The sequence below is a fragment of the Anoplophora glabripennis genome, unplaced genomic scaffold (assembly GCF_000390285.2).
Source record: "Anoplophora glabripennis isolate ALB-LARVAE unplaced genomic scaffold, Agla_2.0 scaffold75, whole genome shotgun sequence".
Lineage (NCBI taxonomy): Eukaryota > Metazoa > Arthropoda > Insecta > Coleoptera > Cerambycidae > Anoplophora > Anoplophora glabripennis.
In genome coordinates this window covers 683621-698750 of record NW_019416255.1, presented here as the reverse complement: position 1 = coordinate 698750, position 15130 = coordinate 683621, and the positions used below count along the sequence as shown (strand labels likewise).

The window sequence follows — 15130 nt, the reverse complement described above, 5'->3', positions numbered from 1 at the left end:
ATGTACAAACAATTAGTAACGGTAAAAATGTCAGTCATTCGAGTTAAGTACGCCAATGGTATAAATTTAGTATTTCTTGCGTTACATTGGTTTTTGGCGATTTGTTATCACTTTCGTAAAAAAAAACACAATTGTAAAAAACAGAAATGAATGCTATACACACACAATGAACGTAAAATTAGTGGATTCCAAATTATTTTCTAGTATTATTTGGAAGCGTTGGTTGGTAGTTTATTTAATTGTGTTTTTGAAAATTAAACACTATGGTTTATTCCATTGCGGAAAGGGTAGATATCATTTCGCTTTACTTTATGAACAATAAATGTGCGAATAGAACAGCTCAGCTATTTAATGAACAACATCAAGATCGACATGTCAGGAGGAAGTATGTTCTAGAGTTAGTAAAAAAATTTCAAGAGACAGGGAACGTAGCCAATAAAAAACGAGAAATTGAAAAACCTATAGTTAATGAAGCTAGTGAAGTTGCAGTTTTGGGACAAGTTCATCTTGATCCTACATTAAGTACGAGGCAGCTGGCATCTGTGTCTGGGATCAATCGAACTAGCATACAAACCATTTTGAAGAAGAATAAATTCCATCCATACAAAATACATTTAGTCCAGGAACTTCATGAGGATGATTATGACCGCCGTTTGCAATTTTGCGAAATAATGAGTGAGCGAGCAGGGAACGATCCACAGTTCCTTTTTAACATCTGTTTTTCTGATGAATGCAGTTTTTTCTTGAACGGGACGGTAAATCGTCACAATTGCCGCTATTGGTCCGATTCAAACCCAAGAGTTTTTCACGAGGTGCATACACAGCAACCGGAAAAATTAAATGTATGGGCTGGAATTTTCGGTGACCGGCTGGTGGGTCCTTTTTTTCTACCTGGTAATTTGACTGGCCAAATGTATTTGCAATTACTGGAAGACGCTATTGACCCTGCCTTGACTGATATTATTGAAAATGTTCCAGAGTATGATGAAGATCATTTGATTTTTCAACAGGACGGTGCTCCTCCGCATTATGCGTTAATTGTCCGTCAGTATTTGGACCAACGTTTTCTACGGAATTGGATTGGGAGAAGAGGCAGCATTGAGTGGCCTCCACGATCACCGGATTTATCGCCCCTTGATTTCTTTTTGTGGGGATACCTAAAAAGTAAAATCTATAAAACACAGCCAGCGTCGCTGGAAGATTTGCGTCAAAGAATCGTCGACGAATGCCGTCGAATCACTCCGGAAATGCTTCGGAATGTGCGCGAACGTTTCGAACAAAATCTTTATTCTTGTATGGAAGCGGGCGGTCATCAGTTTGAACATTTAATCAACTAAGTAGTAAGTAAGCAACTAAACATAATTTAAATTTTAAAATGTAAATTTTTTTCAAAGTATTGGGCGGAATTATAAAATTTAAAGTCTGTTGTAACGAGAACTGTAAGAGCTTTCAAAAGAAATATTACTCAACCCCCAATGCAATTTAAATATTTTGGGGTGATGCTTACCCTTGCTTGGAGGTGAAAGTGGCGGAGTCAAAAATACCAGCAAAAAATGTCCCCCTTTAATCTAAAATCGACGGGTCTGAGCGTTTTTCTACAATCTTGTTGCAGTTCCTAAAAATGGCTCTGTTTCGTTTTCATTTGGCCACCCTGTATGAATATTCTTGTATATAGGTGTCTTGTACAAAATTCATGTCACAAATTATGTGAAACTATGAAGCGGAGCAATAGCGAGGGAATTGAGAATATCTTAATTTATTTTTATATCCTTATTTATTGATATATTAAATAAACAGGTGTTCCTTAATTAAGTGAAGAGAATTCAGAGATGTACATTACGGGAAAAATAAATGTAAATTTTATTGAATAAATATTAGCCGTCTTCTTGCACTATGGGGTGTCCAAAATTAAAAAAAAATCAATTTAATGTTTCTAGTTTTTAATTACCTTGCAATATTTTTTTAATAAATTTTTGTATGTTGATAGATGCAAAATAAATAGTCATTTTCAACTTTTATAAAGAATCAGTGGCACAGCTATGGGTACTGACATGTTTTTTCTCACAAAAAATTATACCACAATGTATAACATTTCAAACAAAATTTATTTTCATATAGGTACATTTTTTGATAATATATATTTTTTCGAATCCTTTATTATTTAGTGACAAATGAATGAACTATTTTTTGTTTTTTATGCTAAAAGATCTCTTAATCATCTAACGCCCAATTGCAAAACCTTCAGAAACATTTTCTAATGTCTTTCAGAGTCAGGATCATTTAAAAAAAACTCCAAGTGTGACAAGTCTCACAGCTAGATCACCCAAATTGATTGTCATATTAAACAATATTGAAGACCAGAAGCAAGCGCCAGAAAACTTGATGCAATTTTTTACGTAAGCAATATATTAATACGATTTAATCCTCAAAGATCAACAATTAGCAAACCTTGGTGCCACAAGACTACCCCACTCGCGTATAAATATTACCATTAAATTTTGCAAATAATCTGTACATTGCTGATATTCTGTCTGAATGAGAGTAGTGAATGTTCGTAATAATAGTCTCATGAAAACCCTCACGCCCTAATAGAATTCCGATTTCGTCAGTTGTCAGTGAATATATGGGTGCGTATTATTGGTGATTTTTTCACTGTTCCGCTCTTTATACCAGGTACTCTCACAAGTTCTTCGTACCGAAATGTTATTGAAATTGTTTTAGTGACAATGGTTGAAGATGTTCCCATTGCACTTAAACGGTGGTTTATGCACTATAAATCTCTCCCACATTTTAGTTTGACTGGCTGTGTATTCTTAATGGAACGTATGTCCAATAAGTAATTTTTCTGTTCGAGTGCACGTGCAAATATTAGTTTATAATGTTTTGAAAGCATTCGAGATTCAATAGGAAGATATTAAGCGTCATGTCATAATTCATTATTTGTTTTAACTCGTTTAGAAGATACTATAATATAATACAAAAAATTTTGTTAAGAAAATCAATTTTGTCGCTAAACAGTAAAAAAATCACAGAAATAAGTAGGGGCAAAAATCAAGAGAATGCAACATGGCGTATGAAGACAAATTCTGTTTGCAATATTATACAGGATGGTATAAAAAAAGTTTTTTTTGAAAAAGGAGATTATAGTTCCTATAGTTCCGCCACTGGTTATTTACGAAAGCTGCAATTTTTTATTTTATATCTTGCAACATAATGAAACATATACCAAAATTGTAAAAAATATCTCATGTGGTTTAGAAATAAAAAATTTCATACTTCTTATTTTAGAAAGTTTATAGGTCGAAATCGACGGCCATAGAACTCTATTTATATTTAACCATATTATCTTAATTTTAGCCATACATATAGTCTTTCCGATCTCAATTGAAAAACCAAGAGGTTGGCGGCATGTACCATGTTCGGTCGCTGACGCATTGAAATATTTGAAAAACTTGTTCCAATATTTATTTAGCCATACCCATATATAAGTCTGATCGCCCAGTTGAAGAATGAGCGCGCGGCCAAACGCGGCACAAACACAGCCGCACTGGGCGAACGGGCCATAAATTCTATTGTCAACAAATCGCCTAGGAGTGCAGTGCAGCAATGTGGAATTTGGTGTGATCCAGGTAATTTTAATTTATTATAGGCACCTTCTTATTACTTATTCATATTACAATTAAGGGAGAAGGGAAAGGGAGAAATAAGAGGGATATTTTGTTTACTATTATTACAGTACGGTATTTGGGAGACCTTTTGAAACGGAACAAAACAAAATATACCATCAATATAATAAAATTCTTTGAGGACAAATAATTAAAATCAAATGAATATATATTAGAAATATTCTACACATTATATACAAATTATTATAATTTTTTACCTTTAGTAGAAAACTTGTTTAGGGGCGCCTCTGAAACTCATTAAATTTTATTGCTAGGCGTTTTTATACATGTTCAACTGACTTCGGAAAGACTGTACCTATAGTTTTGCACGTATTTTGAAAACACCCTGTATGCATTTAGAATAAAATTGGATCAAATTGGTAAATAGTATTCTTTTTACAGTACTCCGGTGACAATTTTCAGACACAACATTGACAAATTAACCAGAAACAGTTATAAAATTAAAAAAGAATACATAAATAAGTTCAATAAAACTAATGATACGTTCAAAAGAAATAGAGAGATAATGTAAATAAAATTAAAAAATAGTTTGTTGAATAACTATATTTAACAGACTATAATTTTTTTATAAAGGAATCAAAATTCAATTGCAAATATTTTAAATAGCGTACAAATATCACCTCTATAAATATATCCTTGCATTGTTTTAAATTGTAATCATTTCATTTAAATACAGAAATAAATAACATTACACACTCCAAATATTTTCCCCTTCGTAAAAAACTTTCGTCATACTGAAGACAAATTCTGACATGTAAGTAATACAAATAACATACGTTATTTGTATCCTGTACGTTTGCACCAGATGTAGACATAGAGTTAAATTTTGTAACATACTCGGCTGCGAATAATACGTGATTGTCGTATTTGTTCCGGAAGTATACGTGTATGTCCAATGCTTCAGTGAGCTTTATTGCAACCTATGTTGTCGAGCACTTATGTAATGGAGGTTTTAATAAAACAGTAGTTTCTTGTCATGTCGCGTTCTAGACACTAATGAAAATTCCGTTCGTTGGCAAAATCGAGAATGACAATGCACGAAATGATTAACTTTTTCCCAAGAACTGGGTCAATGGGTGTTCATTGATAATTATGCCAGCCTACAAGAATTGCTGACATTTAAATAGAAATAAAAATTTGTAAGTAATTTGTATTTATAAACTATTTTTTTTTTTTTTTTCATCTTTATATTATAGCTCCATATACTTCATGTATAGAAAATATTCTACCAAAGCTAATTCTTTGTTATCTGTCGACAAGAATTTTTGACCACTTTCTTTGAACTGCCAGATTCATTTTTCTGGCAATAATTTTCAAATGATACATTTCATCCAGAATCTTCTGCTGTTATAATACATTTATTTTTTATTGTAACTGTTTATAGCAATTTTAAGTTTAAGTTTTAAGTGGCAATTTTTTAAAAACCACAATTTTTCAAAACCCATTAGATTGGTGTTCATAGAAGTTTGCAAAAAATAAATGAATGGTACACACAATAATAAAAGTATTGAAAAATAAAATTAAAATATATCAGGAATTTAAAAATTATATCTTTTGCACAGGCCTGTTTTTTTTTATAACTAAAAATCAAAAGTAAATATTTTTGAACCATAAATTATCATTCACACCGCTTGTAAATTATTTTTGCATTTTTGATTTTATTTGTTTATAAAATTGTAAGTAGAATCCATTTTGCTTTTGTTTGTTTCAATTTCCGTAGGCCTTAGTAATATAAATAAATCTAGTAAAGATATTTCCAGTTGTTTTCCTTCTTAACGCCCATAAGCTTGATAAATTCCGATCAGTAAAAAGTCGTACTATCTTTTTGTGACCTACACTGATAAATCCGTTTATTTAAAAAGTAAACACACTCAGAGAACAACTTTTAATTATAAAGTAAGAGAAATGTAACCGACCCCTGGAATTAAACTTTCTTCGCTGTAGCTACCTATCTAAACCGAGAGTAAGATTCATGTGAAGATTCCCTCACGCAAAAGATAGGGAAACTGGCGAACAAAAAGATTATAATCCGGAGTACGTTCCTGTGACGTCACTCACCGCCGCCGGCTGCCGAACACCGCTGCCAATAAAAAAAATAGTAGTCAACGGTCGTCACAAAATTAGGCGCCCAAGCTGGGATGTCAGTGACGCTTATAAATATTATAAATAGAATTCAAATTGCATATACACAGAGTTGGTAGTCTACCGGGGCGTCCACCAGTAACGTCCGAACCGACCGTCACCAAAATACGTTACAAAATTTGGTATTTCCTGATATCAAAGATTGTTTAACTTTGCATCACAATTGTCTAATTTAGTTTATGATCTAAACTTCATTCTGTCAGAACTTATCAAAATTAAGTCAACGAACTTGTTGCCAATATCATTGGATTTAAAGACATTGCCCTTTGGAAGGTATTAGAGTAAAATTTTGTAATAAATCGGATCCCGTAAAGTTACCTTTTTTGGAACTTGATGTGGCTATCAAATTTTCCTTGTCATTCTTCAGAAACGAATATCTGATTTCATGTTTTTTTGTAATATTCTCTGATTTTCTTACCAAATTATAATCAGTAATTACAAAATTAATAAGTTTAAATAATTTAAAAACACTAGAATTAAATAATAGTTTGTACAAAATGTAATGCCCAGAAATAATAGTTGGCTACCAATACACAAAAATAGAAGAAGTAATAAGAAATTACAAGAGATCTTCAATCATGGATAGGTAAGTATTTGACTTAAAATTCCATCTTGGCACGTACCAAACAGCTGTGACATCATTGACATTATTTTCTCCAATTTCACACATATTTTTGTACATCGTATGAAAGTTCTCAATTTTCTCAACAACTGTTATTAAGAACGTTTTTCGATATTTGCTATGGAGAACGAGATACACTTAACGTTTATATTTATGTTGCTATAAATTATATCTCTATAATGCCATATCTACTGCTAATTAAGAAGTTTTCCAAGTACCCAAGTTCCCAAAAAATCAAACTCACAAAGAGATTATCACTTTTTTGTTAAATAAATGTATTAAATAGTAAAATGATTAAAACATGTCATGTTGAAAGAAGAACTTCACTAACATAATAATGTAAAGCAAAAAATACATAATAATTTGAGTAAAAAAATATTGGTGACGTCACAGCCCTTAGGAGTAAACTTACCAAGGTGGAATATTAGCTTAGATCAAATACTTCATTCTATAAATATCCACTTTTGCGCTTGCTTTTCCGCTTTACTGCAAATATTTTATATCACCCTGTACAATGAAGTATTTAGTTACAAAAATTTCACTTTCACAAATAGAAGCATCTCTTAAAAATCCCATATCATCCGGGTCCAAGACCGGTGTAACAGTCAGTTAATTTCTATAGCAATGTAATCAATTTGATGTATCTGAAAACATTATGAAGCGTTATTTGATGAAGTGGACTTGTCAGATGTAGCACAAACAAAATAGGGATAAGCTATATTGTCTGCGGATGTAGTATGAAATCCACAATTTTTATTTACCTACAAAGTTGACTAATAGGGCCATAATGTTGACGGCGTTGTCTTCTTTACCTTTTCCAAAAAGGATGCCAGAAGTACCTTTTGATTTACATTGATATTTTTTTCCTCTTTTGAAAGTACTTATATTCTTTTTCGTAAATTCACGTTTGAGGGAAGTTTTTCTTATTCAATTCGTCTTCGCACATTTTTACTTTTAATTTGTGCAGAACAAACACAAAGTAGAAGATATATTAGATAGTAGATTATTTTTTCCATTGCCATGCATTTACCCTAGTAACCTCAACTACTCGCTGAGATTTCATTTAAAATTTGCTATAAAAAATTAGCTATAAAAGAAAATAAAGTATTATACACGGCGATAAAATATATTGTCGACTCGTGAAATTAATTTATTGGTCGATAAAATATTATTTTATTATCTGGTATAATAAATAACTATTCTTTTGGAATTCTTACGAACCTAATTCTATTTATGTTAAGCTATCTTGAAACACACAGAAGTAGGCTGAAAGAATTCGACTATCCCAAAATGATTCATTTTCATGTACACGAAATTCTCTCTACCGGATGACTATAAACTTATCTTTGAATATTTATGGGTGAATCGACATCGCAGCGACCTATGGAATTGCCCATGCATAAAATTAACGCCTTTAATGAAAGTGACATTATTCCAGTTTAATATATGATCCATTGAATTACATAACATTTTCTAGTTAGCTTTGACAGATCATACGGTTTGATTGCAAAAATTAATTGCATTACGCTTGAAATTATAGAATTAAATGCTTTCTTCATTTTATGAGCATGCTGATAATCTAGTTAATACCTTAGTAATGTGTGTTAGTGCATTTTTATTAGTTATTTTGTAGTTCATAAAATTGCACTTGACGTGTTAAAGTCTGAACGTGAATGTTTTAATGCGATTTAGCAACAACAACTTGCGAAACTGTTTGCCCTGTTTAATTTCAAGTCACTTTTTGTTTTGTTCCTTAATAAAAATGGTGCTGTTTTTGTTGGTGGTGGTGGTGGTGATCATGAGATAACAAAGCAATGATGATGCTGATTATGATAATGGTGACGATGACCATGATAATGATGATCTGAACTAAAGAATATATTGTTTACTTTATCAAATTTTCAGGCTATATTACTTGTATTTAATAACCGTAATAAAATTACAAGATTTGCAGATTGTTTATTTATTGAAGCAAAATTAAAACAAGTTGTGCATAAAATCAGAGTAAACGCAAATTATTGAAGTATAATTATGACTATATTAATAGCTTTGGTGTAACCTTTAAACTAAAAGTAACGGATGTTGATGAAATAGTGGATATATATAATTGCCGACTATAAATTAATATTACAAAATTGTACTTAAAATGGAACGTTGTCTTTATTTCATTAGATAATTTTATATACTCAGATTAATATTTTTCTAATTAATATAATTTTGTGTGTATATTTTTGAGACAAGTTTATATTCCAGTTTTCTAAAAAAAAGATAGGTACTAGGGTACTTCCAAAGGAAAGTTGCGTCGCTTTGAAATTTATTTCGATAAATGAGAATTAAATCTGGATATTTTCGTATAATGTAATTAGACACGTTCATAATAAAAGGGAGATAGAATGTCTTGTTTTGATTTAGTTGTTTGCAATAAATGTCACACTTTTACTCGGTTGACAGCATATGGTAAACTACGGGTATTGGTTTATTTTTTTGAGTTTCTCCTTGATAGGTACAGCAATATTTTAAAACACCACCTACTTTTCTTTTTAGGGCTTTAACATTCATATGATAAATTGAAACATTTCTATTCGTTAAACATCTAGTTAAACATGTACCTACGTTGATTTTTAAGTTTAAATTCTCATTTCATCCCATACAACTCAAAGTAAGCAAATTTTTCAAATAACACTTTCTGAAAATATAAAAAATGATGGAAAAGCCATCTGAAATGTTTCTCTGTTAAAAAATTTATAATACTCAATTCTTTTACTAAGAACTGTCCAATAAAACATTTAGGACTTAATTACATTATCATAGCATAGTAACTGGTTCCCTTTTTTTTATTTCATATAGGTAACTCATGCCCACGGTAATGAAATAATTGATATGATATTTTATAGGGGGTGAGTAATCAAAACACTACCGTAGCATTGCAGTTGTATGCTGAGAGTTTTCCTAGATGATTCCATTCAGCAGCTCGATTATGTTGTTCAAATTTCACCGAAATTATTCTAGTAATGAATGAGACAACTTTTAGTAACATTGGAAAAATAATTCCTGAAAGCAATAAAGGTACGGAATCCATTGAGTGAAATTATTGAGCACATTTTCACTCAATATTGAGCATTTTGATAATTTTCATTTCTGATAATATTTGAACTAAAACTGAGTACTTCTGCAGATAAACTCGTATTTGGTACACTTGTAGCTAAATCGGAGTAAATGCCCCAATTCTTGAGTAACCCCACCCCATTCTATGATTGTCGTGCGTTGTCCTTGTCTATTCCCATCCTCTCCATTAGATAGATCATTTTGTGGCTTGGTATATGGCGTGTAGTGGTGGACAAGTGTTCGTTAATCCGGTTATTTTGGTGAAAATTAATGTTTAAATGCAGTGGTTTAATTACAATAATTAAAAACAAAAATATATTGAGTCTCGATTAGCATTTGGTTAAATAAACAGATACTTACTTATATTATTACCTATACTTACTTACGTATCTGTAACGTACAATATAGGTTATGGCAATCTATTAATCCGATCAGTTAGAAGCAGCGGAGGCTGGTGTTAGAGGGCTCTGAGCCCCTGGGAAATTTTCATAGTACAAAATTACTTAATAATAATTATTAGAGAAAAAATCAACTATTCATTTGTTTTACATACTCAGAATAAAGTCAAAAGTCACTCAGTTGATAGTTAGCGGAAATTCGGATTTGAGTAAAATTCACTCACTTCAGTTGCAATAGTTTTACTAAAATTTTAGTTGTACTCATACTAATAGAGCGATAATTTTACTTAATCAGGTGTGGAGATACATTATTGAGAAAAATTTAGTGAATTTGAGTGATTTTTCTACATTGTATTATCCTCAAAGTTCAATATGGTAACATATGATACGAAATAACTAATTTTATATTATTTATTATTTTTTCTGAATATTGTTTGCTGTACAAAACGATCTCTTCAGTGGCAATTTACTGAAAGGTATTAAAGTTCTACAGTAGGTAAATGAAACATTGGGTCATGATGAATACAATGGTATATTTCTTATGATAGATATAAAAATGAGAACAATACTGCGAGATACATACTACTAGATATGATATTTACATAGTAACACAATAGTATAAGCACGAAGGTAGACACCAAGAACAAAATATCAAAAACAATCATTTGGCATAGCGGTCAAATCCACTGCACGTTTAAAAAAATCACTTTTCAGAACAATAGTTAATAATAATAAATAAGAATTAAGTGATTTGATTAAAATTGCAACCAGAGTTTTGATACGTTTTACACTGTTCAAGTTTTTCCTTTAATGTAAAGCAAAAAGTCGTTCAGTGTAACACAATTAGAGCAAGCAAAAGTGGAATGGTCTGACGTTTGATTTACCTAATTGTAGCACAGTCGGCAACGTATTCTTAGATCACGGAAAGATTTATCCTTTTAGAAGTCCTAGACCCAAGCCATGACCTGCAAAAACAATAGTGTATTTACTTTAAAAAATTGCGACTAATTAAAGTTTTATGGAAGAATGGTTTCATCAAAATTAAAGAACAGTAAATGTGCAAGATTAGTAGTGGTGTTTCTATGATACAGGACTTTATTAAAGGTTTTTTACTCTGATACAGTGGATAAAAAATGAGTAGGTAGTCAAAACAAAATAGTTGATAATTAATACAGAACCCCAGTTAACGGGATTAGACTTTTGAGAATTTTGCACTTTTGATACAAATTCATAAATTGCTTTTAAAGAGCGGCTTAAAAAAATGTTTTTCTTTTTGGTTTAGTAACTAAATGCTGCTGTAGCCAACAAATAACTAAATTGAGTAACATTGGGTAACCAGCAAACTATACCTACAAATAACAAATGAGGGAATCCGTTTTTCCGGTTATTTTGGTGACATTTGTGTTTAAATGTAGTGGTTTGATTACAATAATTAAAACAATAATATTCTTGATTAATATTTGGTTACAGAAACTGGATAGTTAGATTGTTACCTATATGTACTTACGTAGCTGTAACGTACAATATAGGTTATGGTAATCTATTCGACCGATCACTCAACTTATTCTTTTAATTGAGACCTAAAATATTGTCTCTAAAACAGATATGGTGTAGAAACCACTTACCAGCTAAAGTAGTTCATGACTTTAATACAATGATATTTAAATTAAAATTTAAAGAGAATATAAACCGAGTCTGATAAAAAATGATTCAATGATAGTTAAATTTAGAGAAAAACTCAACTTTTTATTGCCTTTACATACTCAGAATAGAGTCAAAAGTCAATCACTTCGTAACAGAAACTCGAATTTGAGCAAAATTCACCCCTGTTGCCATACTTTGACTCATAAAATTTTAGTTGTACTCATATTAATAGAGTAAATTTTTCACTCAACCAAGTGCGGACAGAAATTGATTATTGAGTAAAATTGAGTGAATTTTTTGTTCTATGTATATATTTTCTATTACATGGGTTTTTTAGGAATCCTTGATGGAATTAGATATTTCTGAGAGAAATTTGATCAGTACCCAATCTTAATTGCAACTAAACTGTCGCTGTGAGTGGGCGACTTACCCAATCCATATGCAGGGGCGGCGATCGCGGGGGCAGCAATGGTGGCGTGTGCATAAGCAGGAGCGGCGACGACCTTGGGAGCTACTGCAATTGCTGTTGCGGGATGTGCGGCATGGCCGGACCTCGTGACTACAGCGTTAAAGCCGTTATGATCGTCCGCTGTGTAGGAAACTGTACGCACAGTACCGTCTGCTTCCACCAACGAGTAGGAGCCTTTGACGACATCTCCGTCTCGGATTTCGGTTTGAGTCTTCTGGTCTCCTGTGTGGCCGTCGGATACTCCGTAGTTGAACTGGTATTTGGGATAGGCCTGAAAGGAAATTATATATATTGCATTTCATGCGTGTTTCAAAATTATAAGCAATTTCTATTAGGGAAGGTAGGTTGTTATGCTTATTGATGGAAATTACTATTCTGATGGAAACACCTCAATATCTTCGATTATTTCCTCGCATATGTTAGTATCCAATTGCAATTAGCAGAATTTTAATTTCGACCAATCAGCGCCGTATTTCACCTAGCGTTTGCTAAAATTTTACAGCGGTGAAACTTCCTTTAAATTATTGAACGAATTTAAAATAATAATTTTAGATATTATATACAATTTTTGACAGTAAATTGTGAATTATTTAACATTCGCCGAGGTCATGACTTCATGTATGTGTTATGACCTGTTTACTATCATACAACCGGTCATATGGTTGTGAACGGGATGTTTTTCTTCTACTATTTTCATTTTTAAGAAGCAATGTTTTGGAAGCACTGAAACTGTTATCAGTTTGATGGAAAAATTGAAAATCCGGCTTCTAATGATAAAAAAAGACTCAAAAATCAATTTGTAAACAATTCTTTGAGTTTTATGATGAAAAAAGTATGTCTTAGATGAAACAAAATCTGAGGAATATCCTGTGATAGATTACGCATTTAATATGAAAAAAAAAACGGATTATGAAAAAACTTTTATCAAACTAAATGGAGTATTATAATAAACCCAATAATTGGTTAAAAGAAGTCATTTTTTGTCAGGCAATAAATACAAAACGTAAATTATTACAAAGAGACCGGAGTAAGTATAAGAAAAGTTACAAAGCAATTACTCTTAAAGAATACTAAACTGTAAGTATTTACTTGATGAATGTACTCCTTTTAGACTACAACAAAAAAATTTACAAAACTGTTGCAGTTGGATTCACATAGAGAAGTGGAGAAGCAACAAGTTGTAAGCTAAAATACTTTGAACTTGATGATAAAGGCAGGTAAAGAAAGTCGATAGTGCAAAACAAAGCCATGAAGGTATGTCTTATAAGGTTTTATCGAAAATTAATTTCTATAAGAACAGATAACACAACTACAAATAGACTTGTTCTAATAGCCAACGGATTATGAAATATGGCTTGGTATAAAAATTGTCCTACGGACACAAATTAAATTTCTAAGTGACGACACATTCTGAAAAAAGTTTGACTAGATACTACGAAATATAAAATAACGAATCATTCCAATAGAGCACTGCAAGCTAATCTTTTGGATTACAGTGTTGAAGAACAAAAATTAATAAAAATCACAGGACATTAAACTACAAGTAGGTACACTTACAATTAAATTCAGCCCACCAAACTGATGTCTATGTACACAATACTTTGTTCCTCTAATGAATATGTTTATTATTTTTATATATAACTGATAATTTTCGAAGTATTGAGCTGTTTTCATTAAAATAGGACACCTGGTATTTATGTTGGTTTTAGTAAGTAATTATTATGTGTTCATCCTCATCAACTAATCAATTTTAAATAGATTTTAGTCAATATATAGAAAGGGGAAATTTATATGCCATTGCATATCCTTTTATTCCGTAATATCGAATTTGAAATCAATTAAAAATATATATTATACAAAAATTATCTCGGCTATGCTATTAAAAAAAGAGTAATAAGGATATAATATACATAGAAGAATCCAATTTTGCTTTTTTGACTTTTAAAGAGGAATTTATTCGTTCTGTTTATAATTTTACCGAGAGAGTTTTATATAAAAAAACGAGTCAATATTGGTACAATACCTACTTTCATTGCCTCAATTTCCTATTTCATAAAAATGTTTGATGAAACTAAACCGATCTAAAATAACCAGCATTACCTGAGTAGGTAATAATTTAAAGAATGGGTTAAGTATCTACCCATTTTTCATAATAATTTGTATATATTCTCAAGTGTTTAAATTGTGATAACTTCTAGTAAATTTAATATTACAAAAACAAAATATACCTACATAATCAACATGATAAAAAAATGCTGACGACTGAAAACTAATCACGATAACGTTCCTGCTGTCACAATTTTGCAAAGCTATATCACTGTAAGTAATTTTTGTAATAATTTGTTTAATTTGTATATAATTATCTCTATACCTGTAGTAGTTCTTGTATATTTGTATTTTCAAGAAATTTTTGAAATTAATGCTATGTTATTTTACCGAAGAATAGATTATAATCTGAAAACATTCAAGAATTTAAGTATTAAAAGAAAAATTATTATTCTCTAAGCAAAAGTGGTCAATACAAGACTATTGCAAATGAAATCGACATTCTATATAGAACGAGGCTATTTTGTGCAAAATCCTGTTTTAATTAATAAAAACATTTCATTGGACGTGCAGACAGAACAGGAAAAATACGAAACTGGGGCAGAAATGATATAACACCCATGTAGAAATCTAGGTCTCATTGACTCTTGGTTACCGGTTTTAAATTAATGACACAGAAGCAGATGGTACGCAACTGATGTGATTTTATTGATTGCTAACACAAAACCCGTCAAGTAATCCTTGACAGTGAAAGAGAAGACGATGAAGATTATCCATCTCAAGTCAAGTACACTGCCTTCATCGCTTGACTGCCAATGCCACTTATCAAGGCCAACTGTTTGTTTTGTTTTGTGATATGTAGTATTTAGAGGATATGTTTCTACTTAATTGTTAGAATTACAATTGTTAGATGTTAATGTTGTTATGTGGCAGTAATTTTAACAATGCGTTTAATTGAAATAATTTTACGTTAATCAATTACGCATTTAAGTATACACTAATTGTTATATAATTAGCA

The 15130-nt window shown here is 31.2% G+C and overlaps 1 protein-coding gene across 1 annotated transcript in view; it reads right to left on the bottom strand.

Annotated features, from left to right (window-relative positions):
- The window catches only part of LOC108903356 (cuticle protein-like), a 35470-nt gene that overhangs the window by 16368 nt on the left and 3972 nt on the right, over positions 1-15130 (bottom strand). The window contains exon 3 of the mRNA XM_023457261.1: positions 12028-12337. Within this exon, the coding sequence (XP_023313029.1) occupies positions 12028-12337 (310 nt within the window). The remainder of the gene's footprint in view (positions 1-12027; positions 12338-15130) is intronic.